Source organism: Beta vulgaris, chromosome 5 (genome assembly GCF_026745355.1).
Source record: "Beta vulgaris subsp. vulgaris cultivar EL10 chromosome 5, EL10.2, whole genome shotgun sequence".
NCBI lineage: Eukaryota > Viridiplantae > Streptophyta > Magnoliopsida > Caryophyllales > Amaranthaceae > Beta > Beta vulgaris.
Genome location: NC_079206.1, coordinates 52,707,920 through 52,732,720, shown reverse-complemented (window position 1 = coordinate 52,732,720; position 24,801 = coordinate 52,707,920). Strand labels below are relative to the sequence as shown.

Sequence of the window (24,801 nt, the reverse complement as noted above, 5' to 3'; positions counted from 1 at the left end):
GCTGCAATCGCCGGATTAAATCTGTCATTATGCCCTCAGAAAAATAAAAGAACTCTAAACAAGAGCTGTGACACTAGTTCTTATCTTCAGCAGGATGAAGGAATCCTATCTGAACTCTGCTAGAACAACATCTGCCCAAGAAATAACCATTGCAAAACTAGAGCACAGAAAGGGAAACTACGACAACAAAAACATACCTCCCAGAAATGATGCTTGAACAGTCAAACCATACAGACGAAAATAAGCACTTGGAGGTGCATATACCTCTTCACATGCACAAGCCAGATAGTACTCTTTCTCTCCGCACGCTGGAAGATAGCCCACAACAAACTTTCCTGCACAAAGCAACAGATAGATAAACATGACCTATCATCGTTGATAGAAAGAATGAGGATGAGCACATAGTTAACGCAAGACCAATTATTTAAACATACAGCAGAGAAGTCTAACAAAAATGAAGATGAAACCCCTCTTGTATCAATATCGCTCTACATCCAAAAGACTACAGAGTACAGATACCAGCTGGACCAACTAATACAGAATAATTAATTTCCAAACATAAAAGGCTCAAAATAAAACCTATCAACTACCACTTTGACCATTCCGGAAGGGAGAAAGTGGGTCCAAGTCATCTCATGCTGGATGAATTACATCATGAAACCAAAGCACTTTACTACATTAATGATATTTGGGCCATCTAGGTACCACAAGTCCTAAATGGACAACACAAACAATGGGAAAAGTCGTAAAGCTCGCAAAAATACACTTCCTCTGTCTTTATTCTATAGCAGCGATCCTCGTTTAAGGAAGTTCGATATTATTTGCAACATTACTAATTTTGGCTATTCTCTCAATCTCTCTCCTATGACATAGGTCCCTCATGTTTATCTCTTTCCTCACGCAGCTTCATTAAAAAGTGTATCAATTTTTAATGTTGATAGAAAAAGTACGGAGGAAGTAGCACTGAGGAAACACGACTATCAGAAAGGAGAAGTCAACTCCATGAACAAAAGAATTGTTTATGGTCCAAAGAGCACATCTAGCCACATATTCTGGAAGCAAAAGTCTTAAATCATTTTTGCTTTGCTAGAAGAAAAAATACTACAAACTAGGGTAGAGAACACAAAATAAATTAGTTGAGGGTCCTAGACGAGTCCATCTCAGATGTAGAGACACTAAAAAAAGGTATGCCAATGTACAGTTTTTACAAGGCCGTGAACATGCATAGTAACACCTTTTTGTCAAAAGCTACTTTTCCTTCAAAATAAAAGCAAAGCTAGATGGAGCAACTTTATGAGAAGGAAACAAGGAAAAAAAAATCCTAGCTTGAGAAACCAGGACCAACAATAGATATTCAGCATGCACAATGCCCCTACGGAGAGATATTCATTGAGGACAAAGCTTCGACACACGACAAGGAATTTTACACATACTTGTCGTGTGTCGAGATAGTAATGAGTCTTGATTCCCTTCATCAAAGACATAGTCGGATTTTTAACTTTTTGAGATCTAAACTTTTTATAGTTTTAGATCGATTATTTCTTTCTTATTAGTACATAAATAAGTTGTGGACAAACTGGGAAAAAACACAGAGAGGGAAATTTATTAAACAAATGAAGCTTCTTTCATTCTATTTGATCTCGATAAATATAGATTCTACTGAAACCCACAAATTAAAAATAAGTCCGGACCACAAACAGGACATCAACTAACTCAAAAAGCCATATAGTAGATGTTGGGGACTATTGAGCTAGTAATTTTATTAAAATAAGTTACATGTATTAGCATTATAGTAAGACTGAGGTATTCAGAATGGAGATATGCTGAGAAAGGTTGAAGTTGCAGATATTTAGGATACAATGAGGGAAACCCGACTTTGTTGGTTTGGGCACGTACGACATAGACCAAAAAGATGCACCCGTAAGGGAAGTATAGAGCTGGAAGGACGGTGAATATAGAAAAGCCAGGGGAGACCTAAGATGACTTGGATGAAAGAGCTTGAAAATGAGATGAAGAAAATGTATATACTACCACTAGATAGAAAAGAATGGAGGAGGAGGATCTTTGTGGACACAGGCGATAATTTCATTGTTCATGCAGCCAACTCCATCATTTGGGATTAAGGCTTTGGCACTGTAATAATACGAAGTATTCTATTATCTGGAGAGCAGTCTCGACCAAAAATGGAAGTAATGGAATAAGAAATCATTTAGAAGTCTTCAATTTGATAAAATTAATATTGTCATGTCACAAACATGAACCAATAATCAATTTATTGATTGGAGGACGGGCGATACTAAACCCAAGATGGGTGAATTTTGAGACAAGTTAGTTTAAGTTATCAACAAATAAGGTAATGTTATACACCAAAAGAGGGTTATAGTGATTCTCAAATCTTAAACATCAACCTAAAATACAAAGGAGAATTTAAAGGAAAAGATCCTATGTCGTTATAGAGCCTGAAGCTTATCAAGTGCAATATGGCCCATATCTCCATGGGAGCTGGAGCTTAAACAATATTTTCAGCCATCTCTAATGTAGGACTATATGACATTTAGTAAGACATTTTAGAGGTTTTTTATTCTTCTGAGGAGCATAGCACATCGAATTTTCTAAAAAGTTTGAGACAAGATATAGCACCCAGTACCGGAGGAATCACAGGAGCGCAGATAACAACCAAATGACGTTGATGATACTCATGTTATTCTAGAATAAGCGAAGAACTGCTTTGTTAGAGGAGACACTTGCTACACCTAACATATGAGCCCCATTTCAATTTTAAGAATTCTGGAATCTTTCATTGCTCTTGGGTACAAACCGAAAATTCTTAGTAAACACTCAATTGGAAGTCCTCTCTGAGTAAAAGGCTGAAACAAAGTAAACAACTAAACATTTCCGACAAACGAACTCCTCAAAAAGAACCACAAAAGGAGAAGGAAGCAACCCTATCCCACAAAACGCAACATTAATGATTAGATGAGGATATATGATCTAGAGAAAGGAGAAGGACCGAGGACTCAATCCTAAGTCTTCTTCCCATTGAAAACCCCCAAGACAATTCAAATTCAATGACCTTTCAAACAGTTTTTATTCAAAACCAATCCAATATCGCAAGCAATTTCATTCAGAATCAGATTCCATGAAGAACCACTTTGTAAATTCAAACAAGACAAGTCATACTCCCCTTAACATGTATAAATATATCTCCTTTCAACTCTGTTTCCTCACAACCCCAGTTCTTCTTCTACAAATTTCCAGAAAAAACCTTAAAGCTCATATTACAAATCAACCCATATCCTCCTACCTCAAATGGACGACTTAAAATCTAAATATACCATAAAATATGGGAGACTGGTGGGGAGGAGTACTAGTTGGTTATAAACAAGATAATCACCGCCAAATACAAGGTAAAAACAACCACTCCAACATGGTTGATTAGTTAAATAGGATATACCCTCATTGAATTTCGGTTGTCGTTGGAACATTTTCACTCTACCAAGAAATTAGCAGCCATGGTAATTGTAGTAATGATCACATGAAAATTGGAGCTATTTATGGGTTGCTAAAGCCTTGAAGGAGTGATGTAATCGACTTTGCCCAAGTTCTTGTGAGTGCAAGGATTGAAGCGCATCAAGATGCAAATTATGACAATATACAAATGTATCACATTATAAAAGCTGAGATGACATGAATCTCATTGTGCGTCTCTTCTACATCGGTAAAAAAAAACTTTAACCCGTTTATTTCAGGATAGTTGAATATTGTCTTGGTGTAGAATTTTTCTTCAAATTATGTGCATCAACCTTCTTATCACGCAATAGGTGAATGAAGAAACGGACAATTAGCTTGTGAGATTCAATTGATGTCCCGTCGAGTTGTATACAACAATGAGATTGATTTTTAGCTCAATGATTCAAGAAAAAGATCGCATGATTTGATGAGGTTCGAGTTTTAATGTCGTGTCACTGCTTCTCTCATTATAGTGTTGTGCTTGCGTGTGTCCATCTCACTTCAATTCTATGGACAATATTGATTTTGCCTCTAGAGCTCTACTCGCGACAGTCCTCTCGTTTTTCTTCTTTAATCTTTTTTCTCTAAGTTTCTTGCTCTCACATTTCATTGAAATTATATCTGCCTAGCTAACGGGCTTTGCTAAACGACGCCCTAAAATTTCCTATTAAAGCCCTAAATACCATATTTTTATACTATATTTGTATATTTCTATTTCTTCTCTTTCTCCCTTTCCTTTCCCCGTCGCCACCATCACCAATGCCTTGAAATTTCCATTTTCATCCTCCCTTTCTCTCTCTCATTCTCACCCTCCTTATCTCTCTCCTCAAAACCCTAAAAAATATCAAAAATGGTGGCTACAATCAACTAGCCATTTCCAAATTTTTAAACTCAAAAATGAAGGCAAAATCAATTAGCATGATTTTACATAAAAAAGTAAATCAAAATTAGGAGAGAAAACTCAAAAGTTTATTAAGAGGGGCTTCAAATTTAGGTGATCATTATCACCATCTTCACACCCCAACACCATCCCACCTTCACGCCATCACCACCCCACCTTCACGCCATCACCACCCCCACCTTCTACCTTATGGCGTTTTTTTAAAAAGAAAAAGAAAGAAGGAGGCGTCTGCAATGGACGCCGGGGTAGGCGTTCATAGCAGGCGCTCCACCAAAGGAAGAGGCGCCTGCCATGAACGCCTCCACAGGTGGTGGGGCGACCATGGTAGGCGCCTTTGTATTTTTTCTCTAGAAAACACCACATGCGCCTGACATGGACGCCCCACCACTGGTGTAGGCGTCCATGGCAGGCACCTCTTCCTATGGTGGAGCGTCTGCCATGGACGCGTACCCTGGTTGTGGGGCCTCCATCGCAGACGTCTCCCTCTTTCTTTCTTTTTTTAATGAAAAACGTCATAAGGTGAAAGGTGGGGGTGGTGATGGCGTGAAGGTGGGGTGGTGTTGGGATGTGAAGATGGTGATAGTGATGGGAAGAAAAAAAGATTGTTAATGGTGGTTGTTGCCATTGTTGAAAGAGTTATATGGTGAATGGTGATGAGCCACTACCCACTGGTTGTTGCTATTATGACCAAGCACTAACTCCATTAAAGGTTTAATTTGTGATGGTGGAACTTTGTCATGCCCCATTTGTTTAATTATCAGGGGAAAAAGTACTCTTATGAGTATTATGGAAGGTGGTGGTGGTGGTATGGAAGAAGAAGGGCAAAGGGAAGTAAGGGGAGAGGAAAAAGTGAAGTATGAAAATACAGTTTGTTTTACGTATTTAGGGTGTTACTAGAAAATTATATGGCGTCATTTAGCAACCTAGCTAACCAAAGACCCTTGGATCGAATGGTATGGCTTCCTATCTCCCACATGGGAGTCCAAGGTTCGAATCTTGATGGAAGCAAATTTCAATATTGTTGGGGGAGGGGGTGTTGGGGTTTGTTGGGCCTCTGGGTGAGTGGGCATGTGCGAGGGTATCCTAGAGGATATTCATCTTACCACATGGTTTCCGAAAAGGGGGCCAAAAAAAAAATTTAGCAACTCAACTATTCTAGCAAACTTGTATTTAGATATGACTGCATTGAAAGTTCATCCATTATTCTCCTTTAACTTAAATTGCCCTTGCCAAGGGCAAAATAATATTAAAAGAGAAAGTCACCCTATGACAACTTAAGTATAAACTAAAATCACCTTGAATACTCCCTCCGTTATCAATGCACAACTTTGTCCATTAATATCTCTAATTATCCATTACTAAAAGATCATAAATAAATAGATAGATATTTTGAAAATATAGGTCAGACAAATTCAACAACTTTTTGTATGCTAACATTGAGTTTTATAAATATGTAAATTTATATAGTCAAAGTAGAGTATGTGAATAGTGAGAAAGTTAAAATACTGAGCACCTAGTCAAACCAAGCATATATTAAAAGAAAATTTGATGGTGTCTCTATCTTCCTCAATTCTCACACTAACATGAAGTGACAAAGGCAAGTATAATATAATGCTGACCTGATTTCCGGAAATCCAAAATATGCCTTCGAATTTCCTCAACTTTACCCCATCCACAATTCAAAGGTTCAATATGAAGATAAACCCCAGAAATCCGAGGATCATAAGCTGCCTTAATGAAATTGTCACAAATTTGAGGTAGAGATAATCCTTGAGAAAACCGAGATTTGAACTGATCAGAAACCTAAACCTCAAAATCAACATTTACGAAAATCATTACTAAAATAAACAAACAAAATTCAAATCAATAAATAAAAAAGAAAAATCAGTTGAAAAAAAACCTGGCCACGCAATTTCATAGTCAAAACAGTGCCCTTCTTAACCCTTTGCCAAGGAAATGCGACGAGCATACGACATTTAACGACGAAATTCTTCCAAGCGCCGAATTCTTTAAACTGAAACTCACCGCTGGGAAATTCCTCAGGTTTGGGAGCTCCGCCATTTCCTGTATCTTCTTGTTCTTGAAGTTTAGCTTGAGAATCGAGTTGAGAAGTAGAGCGAGAATTTGAATCGGAATCGAAAGCGTGAACGGAATAATCTCTGCGCGAGATAAGAGAGAAGGAGATGGAAGGAGGAGAGAGAAAATGAGAGAGAGAAAGAGGAGAGGAGATGGAGGAAGAGGAAGAAGAAGAAATGGAAAGAGGAGAGAGAGAGTAAGTTGAAAGAAGATGAAGACTATGGCGGTGGATTGTGTGGAAACGAGGAGTTGAGACTGAGTAGAGTAGCTTCGACATTCTTATCTCTCCAAGTTTCAGGACATTACTGAAGTTGAATCAAGATTATTTATGTAGTTGAGTGTTGAGTGGGAGGGAGGAGAAGCTGACGAAGGTTAAATATTCGTCCACGTCGTATACAAAACTACTTAGTACTTACTATATACTCCGTGGTACACAAATGTTGTTAGTTTTACTTGCAGGACATACCAGTTCAAAGATTGGAGATAAGGCTAATCAGCTCAAAAATAAATGTCCAATGTATTATTGGAATGAGGATTCGAATTCTGGACAATGTCATGTAATTCAAGGTGTTACTCCACTGAACTACCACCTCTCACTTTCACAAATGTTGCTAGTGAATCACAAATATTATACTCTACATGTTGAAACTATTGTCTATTAGTTATATTTGAAAACTTGACAAATCTTCCAAACTCCTTTTCTAAGAAGATTTTGCAACACCATCTCGGATATTTTTAGATCTCGGATCAAAAAGTAAAAAAGGACCCCTATACAATATATGAACAGAGTCATATCTTTAAAAAAAAACTCTCATAAAATCTTTCATGAGTTTTTTTAATTAACCTCTTAGTAGATGTAATATCCCGAAAATTTAAACTTGCATAAATTATATGATAATAATTAGTGGTTAAAATTTTCCTTTAATCATAAGTTATTATTGAAATTCTGTTATACTATACCCAAGTAATGATAGTTAATTCGTTAAATAAATATATGTTGTAAATAATAACAAGTTATGTTAGATTAAACGATAACATTAGTTAAAGTAAGGAAACAAAGTAATAAACAAATTAATTACTAGAGTAGTTCTAATGTTGACACACATTTATTAGTATTAGGAATAAAAAAGAGGAAAAGAAAAAGAAAAAGAAAAAGAGAAAAGAAAAGAAAAAAAAAATTAAGGAAACAACAGAATACTTTCATCAACCCATTTTCATTTCCTTCACAAACAACCGGTACAACCCGACAATGGATTTTAATTCCAGACAGATTTTTTTTCACATAAACAAACTCAATTGCAATTAGAAACTTCAATTCAATCCAAACCCACCTAAAAATCTGATTTTTATAATCAAACCCACCCAAATTTCAGTTTTTCTTCATCAAATCAACCCACCAAATTCATGAAATTGATCCCCCAACTATGCCTATAAATACCCATTACTTCCTCCCTCAATTCACCACCACAACCATTCCACTTCCTTCGCCGGAAACCCACTAACCCTCGCCGGAAAAAGCCACTAAAAACGCCCCCCAAAGCTTCTGTTTTTTTTCAATTCTTTCTCCTCTGTTTCGGGTCAGCCACCGCAACCCCACCGCGGCGCCGCCACATTCCTGCGCCTCCTGTGCGCGACCGCCGCACCACCACACCGTCCCCTGCCTTCCCTCGCTCGCCCCTTCTTTCTCTTTCTTCTCCCTCTCACGCCCCAACTCTCTCTCTCTCTCGTGTTTTCTCTCTCCTCGTGCGCCGACGAACTCACGCACAACACGCCGGAATCCCGCGCCTCCCGTCGCTGTCGCCGGAGCCTGAAACCGCTGCCAACCTTCCTTCCTCCCCTGTTTTTCGTGTTGTCTCAGATAAGCAAGAGGTAATACCTCTCCATGCTTCAAGTCTCTTTTAAGGGGGCGTTTGGTTCATTGAGAGGAAAGGGAAAGGGTTTGAGAAAGGGTTGCAAGAGGAATGGAAAGGGTTTCCCTTTGATTAAAAATGTTGTTTGGTTAGGAACATCAAAGAAATTGGAAAATTATTATTATTATTAAAATAATAATAATAACAAATAATATTAATAGATACTAATAGATAATAATAATAATTAATATTAATAATAATAATAATAATATTTATAATAATAGTTTTTAAATAATAATAATAATAATAATAATATAAATAATAACTAATAATAAATAATAATAATAATTATTATTATTAAATAATAATCATAAATATGAAAATAAATAATAATAATAATAAATAGTAATATTAATAATAATAAATAATAATAATAATTATTAAATAATAATAATAATAATAAATAATAATAATAAATAATAAATAATAAATAATATAATAATAATAAATATTAATAATAATAATAATAAAAATAATAAAAATAAAAATAAAAAAAAAATAAAAAAAAAAAAAAATAAAAATAAAAATAAAATAAAAATAAAAAATAAAAATAAAAAATAAAATAAAAATAATAATAATAAATATATAAAAAAATAAAAATAAAAATAAAAATAAAAATAAAAATAAAATAAAAATAAAAAAAAAATAAAAATAAAAATAAAAAAAAAAAAAAAAAAAAAAAAATAAAAATAAAAATAAAAATAAAAATAAAAATAAAAATAAAAATAAAAATAAAAATAAAAATAAAAATAAATAATAATAATAATAATAATTAATAATAATAAATAATAATAATAATAATAATAATAATAATAATAATAATAATAATAATAATAATAATAATAATAAATAATAATAATAATAATAATAATAATAATTTCATGGTAGAGGATATGGGGTAATCCCAAACCTTGGGGGTGGTGGAGAATCAATCTAAGGGAAATGAGGGTAATCCTAATAAGAAAAAGGGGTAAAGGGTTTGAAAAAACACACTAACCAAACACTCACAAAGGGAAACAAGGAACTCAATTCCCTTTCCCTTTCTTGAAACCCTCCAACCAAACGCCCCCTAAATATGTTGATATTAATCTAGGCCCAAATATCTAAATAACAAATAGAACTCTAAATTGGGCTCAAATTTGAATTTCTTATTATGTACTTAAACCTTATTAATTCATGCCTTTAATTTATTAACTAAGATTTCCTTTTAAGAAAAGAAACCCAATATATCATGTGTTGTAATAGTAATTGTCAATTTGTTCTTGTAATATGAAAATAATAAATGAATATTAGTAATTTATGATTAGCTGGGTTACGTTAATTGAAATGATTTTATTAACTTGTTGAGGATAATTTACTTATTAAATTGAACAAGTTACTCAATAGTATAACATATGATACGTTAAATTATAATTCTACTAGAATTTTTTGCACACGATGCGTGCTTGAATTTTTTTCGAAACAGAAACTCGATTTTCTTCGACATTAGAACATTAGACTTACAAAGTATAATTGTTTTTATTAGTTGCAAAATTTGATTGGTTTAGTTTCTGTCACTTAAGTCTCTCACCATTCTTTGTGTTTTTTTTTTTTTACTTTTCAAAGTTAAATTCTATGAACAAAATAGAAATTTTATTGAATTTATTTATGATTTCTAATATTATAATTTTTTAGTTGATTTTTGAATTAAGTATAGTTCTTCATAAATCGTAAAGAAAGTGGACACTTTAATTTCAAGTCAATTTTTTCATAGCTTGTAGTTTGTAAGTGAAATTTTTAAGTTTTTATAAAGTTTTCTCATTTTAGTGATTTGCATAACGTAAATTATGCAATTTTATGATTTTAGTTGACTTGTAAGTGATTGTTATAATTATATTTTTGGTATTTTTGTTTGAAGCCCCCTTTAATTTGTAAGTGAAATTGTAATTTAGAATGGGAAGGGGGGGCAAAATAGGCATTTCAAAAGAGGACACCATTGCTCCCCCCTTCCCTTATATAATAGAGATTAAGGTAAGTAAAGTTAATTATAAAAGCTTAAATAATGAATCTATGTAACGTCACCAACGACACTCCATAATAAAAGTAATACTAATAACTAAAGGTCAGTTGTTAAAATAAATCGAATATTTATATTTTGTTGCGTCATTATTGGTTAGATTAAACGGAAAGGATATTACAGCCTCCCCCGGCTTTCAAGGTTATTAAGCAGGAACCGAGGTAACATCTATTGCTAACACCCACGATCCCTTTTGAAATGTGTTTGTGAAATGATATTTATAATTATGTTAAGAATTTTATGATGTGATTCTTATATGGATTGTGGGATTAAATTGTCTTCGAATGATTTTCGTAAATGATGATCTCATGACTTATTGATGCTCAAGTATGATTGACGAAAGATCTATGGCTTATGCCGATAAATGCTAAACGAACGAAACATGATAAAAGTGAAAGAGGTTCTGGCAGTATAATGTTACGCTTATCTACTTTATGGTCGTGCACGTACCTTCGCATCTGTCGTACACCCGAAAAGGGAGCCGGGCTCCTTGAGGGGTACCGCATGCTATTTTGGTGCGAGCGGTGTATCCAAAAAGGGAGCGGGGCTCCTTGAGGATCATCGCATGGTGGTGTATCCAAAAAGGGAGCTGGGCTCCTTGAGGATCATCACATGGTGGTGTACCCAAAAAGGGAGCTGGGATCCTTGAGGGCCATCACATGTCTATACTCGCCAGTTACCAAGCTAAAAGATGAAAAGATGATGGGAACTTATGAAGTATCAAGATGCTATTTATAATTGTTTACTTTGCTATTATTTCATTACGAATTTGAAATATGTTTTACTATATTCTCTTCTCCCTGTTTGCAAATAAAATGAATTGAAATGAATCTACGTTGTTAGGGTAGTATGATACTGAGCTTCGACTCACGATGTTGCTTTTGGTTTTAGGTATTGATGAAGATGACGGGAAGGCGTAGAAGTGAGGATGGCCAACTACTTTACATTATGAAAACTATATTGGTTATGTAATCTAAATCTATGATCACTAGAACACGAATTTAGTTTAACTATAACTACGTAATCATCTATGCTCTGATATTTATATTAATATAATTAAGATGCTTATTTTAATAACTATAATATGTTTAGCGTTCATGAACGAATGTTTGCCTTGTATTTTCTCGAACGGAAAATACAGCAGTAGCGCACCGACCATCTAAGTTCCGCTGCCAATAATGGATTAATCAACTTAAAAATAATGTTTAGAGGTCGGGGCGTTACAGTAGAATAAGTTACTTCGGCCATAACAAGAACTTGAGACGACTATATTAGATAAAGGCAAGAGGGAAAGATTAAAATTGACATGATTGTGTTTACTTAAGAAGAATTAATAGGCAAGAGGGATATTATAGTTACCTTAAAAAAGCTTAAAAGTGTACAAGGATTGAGAGAAAAGAAGTTGAGAATTAAATGAAGTTTGAGACTTGAAAATTAAACATTTGTGATTTTCCTTTAGATTTTTTTCCCAGAGAAGGAAGCCCTTAAAATAGTGTCCCCCCCAGTGATCGTTCAACTTGCTCCCCTTGAAGACCTAAAAGACAACTCTAAGATGTTAGCTAGTGTGTTAAGTATTTTTACTTACTTGTGTAGTATATACAACAAGAAGCCTAGTTGATGTTCTCCAACATTTACCAATTTAAGAATGGATTGAACCTGAAGATTGAATCTTTCTTTTCATCACTATATGCTTTGAAATAAAATGACCTTTTATCACTAATAAGGTAATCACAAACTTTTGTATGGCGCCAGCTACCACAGTCACTTTTGTTGGCCACCCCGATAATTCTCTCTTTTTAAAAATACATTTTCAATATAAACTTAGAGAATCATCAAAGTATTATCGGCCGTGTGATAATGTATCGGCTTATTCAGAATTTTGCAGCGGAAAATATATGACTAACTTTAGAATTGAAATATGATAAATAAAAAAAAAAGTTATTTTAAAACCAAACAACATTGTTAATCTTAACTTCAAACCAAACTTAAATATAAATTTATCAACTATAAAATAATAAATATATCAACATGCTACACAAGCTCTCCATTCCCGAAACCCATGATGCATCATCTGCACACCTGTAGATGTCAATGCACTAGAGAAATTGCTTACCAATAATGGATCATCACAGGATCAATAAGGCAAAGCCATGATCAACACATACAAACAAAGCACGTAGTCAGCAAAGTTGAGTACTACATAATAATAAATAAACATTCATAACATGACACTAACAAATATTAAGCAGGGATAAATAACAGCATAACAATCTGATAATCTACAGATAACTATTACTGAACTAGACTTTAACAATATTTTTATACTTTAATGGAATAGTCATTGGACCGAGTTATCTAACTAAAAACCAGTCTTCCCTTCGGAAGACGAAATACGGGTGCAACTCCGTATTCCCATGACATATGATATCGAGGAACCTTTTGAACAAAAATATGAACAGTTATCAATCTGAACCCAGAAAAAGTCATGGCCCGCTCACCATGTAACCCAACTCTTGATTGTCCAACTTCAGACGTGCATCATTTCAAAGTTTATTAGTATCCAAGTTTTACTTTGCATGATTTACTAATTATTACTTGTTCTGACACACAAGCAACACATATAGAATATAATCAAACATTCACCGCTTTATTTTTATCTTAGGATTAAATAAGTAATCATACAACTTACAACTCAAGATTAATTCCTTATTTATTTCAATCCTTTTTATTTGTTGAACTTAGCTAACAACCAACTTACCTTTCAAAGGTATAAATTATCAACTTACCAAATAAGGCCCACAATCCTTATAGAGTAGTGAAAATAATGATCCAAATCAACAAATATATTAATCCCCCCATGTATATTCATAAATAAAGTTCCCAACTAACCAACATGCTTGCATCGATCTTCCATACAAACATGATATAAATCTCATACAAAACATGTTAGCATACAGGCATAAAACATGTAAAATCCAATCATAATAGCAATCATATATGAACTCACAGAGTTCCTATACATGACACTACATAACTTTCCTTCATAAAATCATGATACTTTATCAAACAAAGTACACATAGGTATGTACGTACCTTGTGTAGACAAATTGATAGGCCACTTTAACAACTTTAGAAGTCGAATACAGAGAAATCTCCGCCTAAAAAAACAATAAAATTTATAATCAATAATTCAAATAAATTCCAGTAACTTTAAATTACTTTAAATCTACTTTAAAAATATTTAAAAGTTGTTTTAATCATTAAAACTTTAATTACTCATATTCCATAGCATAGTACTATTATACTAGTCATTAAAATCCATAAAACTCCATTAATAACAATCTTTTTAAAATTCTAGCAACATATAATTTATTTAAACTCCCTTTAAACATACTTAAACGTGCTTAAACTCATAAGTATAATCAATTTCATAGTTTATAACATACTATTATGATTTTTCAATCTTTAACACCCTAAAAATCCATGCTTTGATAATTAAAAATCCAATTTAAACATAATAATCAAATCCGAATTTTTATTCTTTCAATACATAATTTATGTAATCATAGATTCATCATTAAAGCAGTAAATTAAAGCTTCTAAACATAATTAGTACTAAAACAAATCATAAAAACATAATCTTTAATTAAAACTTGAGGAGGAAGAAAAGTAATCAAACCAACACAAAGAAGGAAAGAACAAGAAAAGCGCTGGCATGAAGGACAGTAGCGGCAACAGCAATACGGTGGTCAGTGATGGTGATGGTGTGAAGTAGGGGATTTCTTGTTGAGGAAGAAAGTATTTTTTGGAAGAGAAGAAAGGAAGAAAGACGAAAAAAACGTGAAGGAGAAAGAAAATAGAATACCGTCGGTTTTTGGTGAGAGGGAGGATAGAGAAAATTTGTGTGTGGGTAAATTTTGGGTTTAATAATGTATCTATAGGCATGGTTTCCTTTTGGGTTTAGGAAAAGGCAATTGGGTTTTAAATAGAGTTGAATAATGAATAGGATTGATGACTAAAACTCCTAACATCAGTAGAAGTCCCTTTTCCTGGTCCAATTCGTATTTGGATTCCTCAAGTCCGTTTAATCTTCTTTTTCAAATCCAAATAGTTTTTAAAATATTTTTCAAAGCATGCCTTAACAAAATATTTTAACTTCTTAAATCCTTAAAATAATTCCTTTGACTTTCAAAATAGTCACTTTTTACAGAAATAAATTATTCTAACCTGAATTATATATATATATATATATATATATATATATATATATATATATATATATATATATATATATATATATATTAGAGGTGATCATGGGCTGGGCCGCGACCAAAACTTTTTACCCATTGGTCAGGCCAGGCCGGGCCTAAATTCGGGCCGAATTTTTGTGTCCAAAGCTCGCTATTTCAGGCCTAAATTAGCGGGCTTTTGCGGGCCAAAACGGGCAGGGACAAAAAATAGACTAAAAAGTCGTGTTTGGCTTGCCCAAAGCCAAAAAAAACACGAACGGGCCGGGCCGGGCCCGCGGGCCGAAAAATTCTACCCAAAAACAAGCCGGGTCGGGCCAAGCCCGCGGGACGGGCCAAAATGATCACCTCTAATATATATATATATATATATATATATACACACTTAAAATATATTTATAGTTATATATTGAAACCTAAAGTAGAGTTACATTATTTTCAGGTCGCGCAGTAGAATGGCTAACAGCAATAACGACTTAGTTGTTGTTATCGCCTCTTGGCGAAAAAACTGACTCAGGAAAGAGCTGAGCGTCCCGATTTTGCTGGAGACATGTTTGAGAGGTTAGCTAAGGTTAAGCCACCATACTTTAAGGGACAAGTTGATCCTACCTTTCTAGAGAACTGGATTAGAGAGTTCGAGAAGATCTTTGGGGCTGTGAACTGTCTTGAGGGAATGAGAGTGGGTCAGGCTGTATTGTACCTTAAGGATGAGGCTGACTTGTGGTGGAGAGAAAATGGAGCTAGATTGAGTGTTGTGGAAGGTTTTACTTGGGATGCTTTTGTTAATGCCTTAAGGGGGGAGTTTTACCCTGCATTTATGAGGAAATAGAAGGCCCGAGAGTTTATCAACCTTAGGATGAGAAGTATGACCATCTCTGAATACTATAACAAATTCATAGCACTGTCGGGGTTTGCACCTGAGGTAGTAGCTATTGAGGAGTTAAATGCTCAGAGGTTTGAGCAAGGTCTGACTGAGGAGACACGGGTGGGGTTAGGTAGTGAGACTTTTACATCTCTAGACATTGTGTATGAGCCGCCCACATTTATGGACTTCAAACGAGGCGGGACAAAAAGAATGTTGTGGTAGGTGAGAAAAGGAAGGATTTCAATGTTGGGGAAAATCAAGGGAACTTCTAGAGGAATCGAAATGGGAATGAGAATTTCCAAGGGAAGAATAATCAAGGCAACAACAATAAGGGTCAATCTGAGAGAGTCTACCACTGTAAGAAGTGCAATAATAATCACCCTCGTAGAAACTGTAACGGGGACCTAGTAACATGTAACTACTACCAGAAAAGGGCCATATGGAGTATGAGTGCTTTTCCAAGCAAAATAAAGAGCAGAATGGCAATGGGAGTGGTAACTAGGTCAGATTGGGGTTCAACTAGTCTAGAAACCAAGGTTCTACGCCTGTAGGTTCACAACACAACCAGGGGAACTTCAATAAGCCTGCTAGTGAGAACCTCAACCAGAATAAGGCTCCAAGTAAATTTTACGTGATGAGTCGCAATGAAATAGAAAGATTTGCCGACGTAGTTTCTGATACTTTTTCTTTTAACTCCATTCTTGTTAAAACGTTGTTTGATTCGGGGGCGACTTATTCTTTTGTGTCGTCGTCTGTCCTTAAGAGTATGGGTTAGTAGATTTTGAAGTAATTGACTTGCCTATTAGTATACCTACCGGGTAGATCACAAGGTATACGAAATTGTTTAAAAATTTGCCTCTGAAGATAGGAGACTGTGTATTTCCTTCTGATTTAATAGAGTTTAATATGGGACACCTGGATGTTATTCTTGGGATGAACTGGTTAAGTTTCTACAAGGCCAATATAGATTGTGAGGTTTATAAAATAGTTTTGAGAAACCCTTTGGGAAAATTGACCTCCTATAGACGTTTTAGGAAGCCTAAGAACTTAAGGGTTATTTCTGCAATGCAAGTGAGGAAATTGATGAAGAAGGGGTGTGAGCTATTTTTCTGTAGTGTGCAGGATGTGAGCAAAGAAGTTGGGGTGAATATTAAGGATGTTCCAATTGTGAATGAGTTTATGAATGTAATTTCGAGTGAGAATTCAGGTATGCCGCCTGTGAGAGCTGTTGAGTTCACCATAGATTTAGTTCCTAGAGCCACACATATATCTAAGGCACCTTATAGAATGGAACCGCCTAAGATGAGTGAGTTGAAAATGCAATTGCAAGAGTTGTTAGATAAGGGTTATATTAGGCCTAGTGTATCACCTTGGGGAGCTCTTGTATTGTTTGTGAAAAATAAAGATGGGAGTATGAGGTTTGTGTATTGACTATAGGGAACTGAACAATATAACCATCATTCTTAGCCTATAATAGATGACCTATTCGACCAATTAAATGGAGCGAGTGTGTTCTCGAAGATTGATTTGCTTTCGGGGTATCACCAGTTGAGGGTGGCTGATGGGGATGTACCTAAGACTGCATTTAGGACGCGTTATGGCCATTATGAGTTCACTGTAATGCCATTTGGGTTAACTAATGGTCCTGCCATAGTTATGGATTTGATGAATAGGATTTTTTTTGAGTTTTTAGACAAGTTCGTGGTGGTATTCATTGACGATATTTTGATATATTCGAGGAATGAAGTAGAGCACGATGAGCACTTGAGGATTATATTGGAGATGCTTAAGAAGAATCAATTATATGCCAAGTTCTCTAAGTGTGAGTTCCGTTTGGAGAAAGTAGCATTTTTTATCACTGTGTGTCTAAGGAAGGAGTCTCTGTAGATCCTGCTAAGATTCAAGATGTGAGTGAGTGGCCAACTCCAAAGAATGTGTCAGATATTAGAAGTTTCCTGGGTCTAGCTGGCTATTATAGGAGATTTGTGCGAGATTTTCCGAAGATAGCAAGGCCCATGACCAATTTGATGAAGAAAAAGTAAAAATTTTAGTGGAGTGAAAAGCGTGAAGAAGCCTTTCAGATTTTGAAGGAACGTTTAACCTCCACACCTGTTTTGACTTTGCTGACGGAAATGAAGGATTTGAGGTGTATAGTGATGCTCCAAAGAATGGTTTGGGATGTGTGTTACAATAGAATGGAAAGGTAATCGCGTATGCGTCGCGTCAGTCGAAACCTTATGAGGCTAATTACCCTACTCACGATCTAGAGTTAGTCGTTATAGTGTTTTCATTGAAAACTTGGAGACATTACCTTTATGGGGTAACCTATAAGATATTTACCGACCATAAGAGTTTGAAGTACATCTTCACCCCGAAAGACCTCAATATGAGGCAAAGAAGGTGGTTGGAGTTAATTAGGGACTATGACTTAGACTTCCAATATCATGAGGGGAAAGCAAATGTTGTTGTCAATGCCTTGAGTAGGAAGTTAAGCCATAGCGTGAGTGCCTTGGTAGTCCCTGAGGAGTTGTGTCGAGATATGTGAGATGGCAGTCCCATGGGTTTGGTGTTTTGACGAGGACATCAACCTCCTTTTGATTGGGGGGGGTTGTCACAATCACTTTTGTTGGCCTAGGCATGAGTGTTAGCCATGTCTTGCGAAAGCATCAGCACTAGTCAATATATGGTGACTGATAATACTTAATCCTTAGTTGTCACGTGACGTTAAGTATTCAGACTACTGTGGCGGTGCTCCAGTAAGTCCTTTCTCTATAGTGAGTTAGGCAAAATACTCTAAGTCTTGGTTTTATGGCCAATCAAGCACCCTATGGGGTGGGTTTTGTCGTAACTTTATGGTGAGTTGTGGTTATAGTGAAGGCATGTGTTAAGTGGCTAAGTTCTTAACGCCAAGGGCACTACATCGAGGGAAGGTATGTATTCATGGAGGTTGTGACCTAAAGGAACCGAATTAAGTCAGGGCTGAGATTGGGTTCTAGGTTGGAATCAATGGCCCATTATTATGTTACTGCAATATCAGTGTTCACTAAGAATAATTAGCCATTCTTGATTAAACCTCATTAGTAGGAGGTGTGCTCTTGGGGCTCAGGGGCCAAGCATTGCAACCTTATGGCTTCGTGGCCACGAGGCATGGCCTTGGGCGTGCTATAGAGTACGAAGGTCATGGCTAGTGAGGACTAAATCTTAGTGGGACTTGATTTGCACATGGGTGGCGCTGAGGCAAAGGGGCGTAAGATTTATGTAGGTGAGATTGTCGCCTAGTTCGTACGCGAGCTCGTATGGACAACAATTAACTTATGAAGGGATTGCCTTGGACGTACGTGGTTAGGACTTAGTGGGGATCATGGTCCGGCGATTACCATTGATAACCACCCGACAATTACCATGAGGGCCACGTTAGTGGAGATCATGGTGGTAACCACTCGATGGTTACCATGAAGGCCACATTGGTGGGGATCATAGGCGGAAGTTACCTTGTGTTCATAACTACCTGACGTTTATGCCTTAGTGGGTATAGTGGGTGGTGGTTAACCCCACGAATAAAAGAAGCTCGGTTAGTAGGAGTTATGGGATTAGTGGGCGTTATGATAACCACCCACACTCACCCACGTACCCTAAGAACATGGAGCAATAATGAGAAGTGCTAGAGAGCACCTTCCTACAAATAAGGAGCGGTTGGAGATCATGGACAACATAGTGGGTGGTTACTATGTTAGCGAGTAGTTATTTACCTATTTGGTCGGATTGTGGCCTCCCTAGATTGCTTTAAATAGTAGTCGTGTCAAGGCACAAGGTAGACAGTAATGGATGTGGCCCTTATATTTGTACTCTCTCATAAATGAAATAAAGTGTGCTTTGTCGTGTATGCCTCATTCTTCCCTTGTTCCCTTTAAGTGCTAGGTTGATGTAGGCTTACCTAGAAGCCATCATAGGATATTCTAAAGTGTTTATTTATCAAAAATATTCATAGGCTCTAAATTATCTCGTGACACCAGCCACATCATTTGTTAATGGTGTGGCCACTTCACATGTAATATAATTATAAATTATTAGGGGTTACGACAATGATCAAATTGGGTTACCTTGATATATTGGGATTACTCCCATGGAAAACTGAATTTACTTTTATTGACAAATAGAATTACTCTTTTAATAGATAATACAAAAAACTTAGAGCTACTTAAAACAAAAATGAGGTTACTTTTTTGTTTGATTGGTTGGTTTTACGTATATATTAACTTGAGGTTACTTTTATGAACATAATAAGATTACCCTATGATTATATGAGACTATATGTATATATAAATGATAAAAAAAACTCATATAATAGTTGTTGTGTAGGTTGTAATGATTACAACTTCTACTATTTTGTCTTTCTCTCTACTCAGATTTTCTTGTCGTTTCACTCTCTCTCTCATAACTGCTTCATTTTCTCACTCTTCAAGTTCTTACTCTGTTTTTCAGTTTTTGCTATATAGTTGATTGTACAATTGAGACTATTATAGAAGATAATGATTGTATTGTCAATTTCGATATAGTGTGTATGTGTGTTGTGTAGTGTGTTTCTCTGTGTTATAGTATGTTGTGATAGTGTTTCTTTGTTCTATAGTGTTTTTGTTTTTGTGATATAATATATTTTTTTCTAAGATAGTGTATCAGTTTGTGATATAGTGTTGTTTCTGTTTATTATAGTTGATTGTATAATTGAACTTGTTATATAAGATTATATTGTCAGTTTCGATATAGTTGTAACCCCCCGACCTCTAAACATCATTTTTAAGTTAATTAATCCATTAGTTGCAGCGGAACCTAGATGGTTGGTGCGCTACTGCCGTATTTTCCATTCGAGAAAATACAAGGCAAACATTCGTTCATGACGCTAAACATATTATAGTTATTAAAATAAGCATCTTAATTATATTAATATAAATATCTGAGCATAGATGATTACGTAGTTATAGTTAAACCAAGTTCGTGTTCTAGTGATCATAGATTTAGATTACATAACCAATATAGTTTTCATAATTTAAAGTAGTTGACCATCCTCACTTCTACGCCATCCCGTCATCTTCATCGGTACCTAAAACCAAAAGCAACATCGTGAGCCGAAGCTCAGTAACATACTACCCTAACAACGTAAATTCATTTCAATTCATTTTATTTGCAAACAGGGAGAAGAGAATATAGTAAAGCATATTTCAAAATAATAGCAAAGTAAACAATTATAAATATCATCTTGATACTTCATAAGTTCCCATTATCTTTTCATCTTTTAGCTTGGTAACTGGCGAGTATAGACATGTGATGGCCCTCAAGGAGCCCAGCTCCCTTTTTGGGTACACCACCGTGTGATGATCCTCAAGGAGCCCAGCTTCCTTTTTGGATACACCACCATGCGATGATCCTCAAGGAGCCCCGCTCCCTTTTTGGATACATCGCTCGCACCAGAATAGCATGCGGTACCCCTCAAGGAGCCCGGCTCCCTTTTCGGGTGTACGGCGGGTGCGAAGGTACGTGCACGACCATAAAGTAGATAAGCGTAACATTATACTGCCAGAACCTCTTTCAATTTTATTTATCATGTTTCGTTTGTTTTGCATTCATCAGCATAAGCCATAGATCTTTCATGAATTATACTTGAGCATCAATAACTCATAAGATCATCATTAACGAAAATCATTCGAAAACAATTTAATCCCACAATTCATATAAGAATCACATCGCAAAATCCTTTACATAATTATAAACATCATTTCATAAACACATTTCGAAGGGCCGGGGACCGTGGGTGTTAGCAATAGATGTTACCTCGATTCCCGCGTAATAACTTGAAAGCCGGGGGAGGCTATAATATCCTTTCCCTTTGATCTAATCATGAAATGACGCAACGATATATAAATATTCGATTTATTTTAACAACTGACCTTTATTTATTAGTATTACTTTTATTATGGAGTGTCGTTGGTGACGTTACATAGATTCATTATTTAAGCTTTTATACTTAAATTTACTTACCTTACTATAATTAATAGAATTATAATTTAACGTATCATATGTTATACTATTAAGTAACTTGTTCAATTTAATACATAAATTATCTCTAACAAGTTAATAAAACAATTTCAATTGTCGTAACCCAACAAATCGTAAATTACTAATGTTCATTCATTATTTTCATATTACAAGAATAATTTGACAATTAGTGTTACACAACTTTATTTATTTAGTTTATAGAACAATTCATCAACTTAATTATGAAATATCTATTAAGCCTAACAAACTAAGTATATGGATTTTATTAATTGGTTTAATTAAAACTAAAACTAGATTTTAGGCCCAATAATAAAAGTAACTAATCATGGATTATATTTGGGCTTATCTACATAAATTAAATGAAAACAACCGAGGAAGAGGTATTTTTCATACCTCATGCTCAGATGAGCAAACACGAAAAACAGGGGAGGAGGGAGGTTGGGTGCGGCGTGGTGGAGCTCCGGCAGCAAGTGGCGGCACAGAGGGGTTTGTCGGATTCATCGAGCGACGGCGGTACGGCGAGAAACAGAAGGTAAGGCGCGAGAGAGAGAGAAGAAGAAAGAAGGGGCGAGCGAGTGAGGGAGAAGGCGGGTGGGTAGGTGTGGTGGTGGCTATGGTAGCGCACAGGAGGCGCGACGATGCTGATGGCGGACGGTGGTGCTGTGGCGGGGCTGTGGTGGCTGCCCTGAAACAGAGGACAGAGGAAGGGTGGTTGCGAAAAAAGAAAAAAAAAAGAAGCTTTGGGGAGCGTTTTGGTGGCTTTTTCCGGCGAAGAAAATGGAATGGTTGTGGTGGTGAATTGAGGGAGGAAGAAATGGGTATTTATAGGCATAGTTGGGGGATAAATTTCATGAATTTGGTGGGTTGATTTGATAAAGAAAAACTGAAATTTGGGTGGGTTTGATTTGATAAATATTAGATTTTTGGATGGGTTTGGATTGAATTGAAGTTTCTAATTGCAGTTGAATTTGTTTATGTGAAAAAAATCTGTCCTGAATTAAAATCCATTGTCGGGTTGTACCGGTTGTTTGTGAAGGAAATGGAAATGGGTTGATGAAAGTATTCTGTTGTTTCCTTAAGTTTTCTTCTTTTTTTTTCTTTTTCCTTTTTCTTTTCCTTTTTCTTTTCTTTTCTCTTTTTCTTTTTCTTTTTATTCTTAATACTACTAATTTGTATAGTAACAAATTTGTTTATTACCTTGTTTCCTTACTTTAACTAATGTTATCGTTTAATCTAACATAACTTGTTATTATTTACAACATATATTTATTTATAAATTAATTATCATTATGTGAATATAGAGTAACAAAATTTCAATAATAACTTATGATTAAAGGAAAATATTAACCACTAATTATTATTATTTAATTTAAGCAAGTTTAAATTTTCGAGATATTACAATAGTATGTTTGTATATTGTATAGTGTGTTTCTAGGTGCTATAGTGTTTTCTTTGGAAAAAGTTATAGTATTTATTTGTGATAGTGTTTATGTGTGATAGTGTTTCTTTGTAGGAAAAATTGTCAGAAACAACCTTATAAAAGTTATATTTTGTGAAAAATAACCTTATAATTTTTTTTGTGAAAAACAACCTTTAAACCTTATTTTTTTGTGAGATGAAACCTCATGGAGTCTTTCCGGTGTTGACCACTGATTTCCGGTGTTGACTTCTTATTTCTTCTAATTGCACTATTTTTCCCTCTCTTTTTTACTAGATAATGTATTGTTTCCCTCCATTTTCCTCCATTTCCTCCCTTATATAAACCTTAGTCACCTCCAAAGTAGATATAATTTCCCCAAAAAAAATCCCTCATAGCAAAACAAATTCTAGTTAGGTAAATTAGGGTTCTTCTTCTTTTTAATTAGTCTAATTTTTCCAAGAATCAATAATCAAAATGTATAGCAGCCATTCATACAAAAATCAACACTCATCACATTATCATTATTTAATACCATAAACCCTAGCTTACAAATAAACATCTGAATTTCGGAAATTAATTAAGGGGAATGAAAATTTACCTTGTTTTGTAGATAATTTCGACATTCTCCTCCCTTTTACTTCTCAAAGATGCTTTCTTTGCTTTCCCTTTACCAGCCATTGACACAAAGTAAAGAGAAACAAAAAAAAACAAAAATTAGGATGTTAGTTCGGTGTTTTTCTGAAAATATTAGTTCAACAGTAACAAAAGAAAAATAATTTAAAGGGAGAGTAATCATTACTTGCAAGTAGATTCAATGAGTTTGCAGTTCATTTAATTTTGCAGAGAAGAAAGGGAGATGAGAGGGTTTAATTTTGAGAGTGGAGTATTTTAGGTGTTAATTGGAGAGAAAATGGGTTGAAGAGTGTGTTTAGGAATAAAATAGAGTGCAATTAGAAGAACTAAGAAATCAACACCAGAAAGACTCCATGAGGTTTCATCTCACAAAAAATAAGGTTTAAAGGATGTTTCTCAGGAAAAAAAATTATAAGGTTGTTTTTGACAAAATGTAACTTTTATAAGGTTGTTTTTGATGATTTTTCCTTCTTTGTATTATAGTGTATTTGTTTGTGATATAGTGTATTTCTTTCTTATATAGTGTATCTGTTTGTGATATACTAGGTTTCTTTGTATTATAGTAGTGTGTGTCCCGATTTACGTGTGTGAGCCTCGTGCACACTAATTTTACTGTGAACCAGGTAGACACAAGTCGGATTCTATAAGTAGATGCTACTTTAATAAACAACTGTAACCGCACCATGTATTGTTGTGTAGCTGGCCACACACAAAACGTCGTGACAAGACAAATATCATACTTCCTTCGTTATGTTTTAAATGAAACGTTTGCTTTTTCACGCAATCCAACGTGCTTGTTTAATCATTAATATCTTTAGTTGTGTACACGTAAAAAATATATAAAAGCTATAACTTGATAGTATGCATCAAGACGAATCTAGCAAGATCTCACTTGACTATATTTTTCCTTATATAATAGCGATAAATTGATCAATGAATAGTGTCATTTCACTCAATATTTTATGTCTATCATATAAGAGAAGGGGGAGGAGGAAATATATAAATATGTGGCGGAAATTTAATTGGAAGCTCTGATGTAATGTTTGTTTTAATGTTTGTTCTCTTGGTTCCCACATTTGAACATGGAATTTTAGTTGGAAACTCTAATGCAATCTTTATTCTCTTGATTCCC

The 24,801-nt window shown here is 35.0% G+C and overlaps 1 protein-coding gene across 1 annotated transcript in view; it reads right to left on the bottom strand.

The window, feature by feature from the left end:
* The window catches only part of LOC104893947 (serine protease SPPA, chloroplastic), a 33,121-nt gene extending 26,279 nt beyond the window's left edge, over positions 1-6,842 (bottom strand). The window contains exons 1-3 of the mRNA XM_010680089.3: positions 6,312-6,842; positions 6,031-6,214; positions 198-335 (exon numbers count right to left, since the gene is read on the bottom strand). Of these exons, the coding sequence (XP_010678391.1) occupies positions 198-335; positions 6,031-6,214; positions 6,312-6,764 (775 nt within the window). The 5' untranslated portion in view covers positions 6,765-6,842. The remainder of the gene's footprint in view (positions 1-197; positions 336-6,030; positions 6,215-6,311) is intronic.
* Between the last annotated feature and the right edge of the window lie 17,959 nt (positions 6,843-24,801).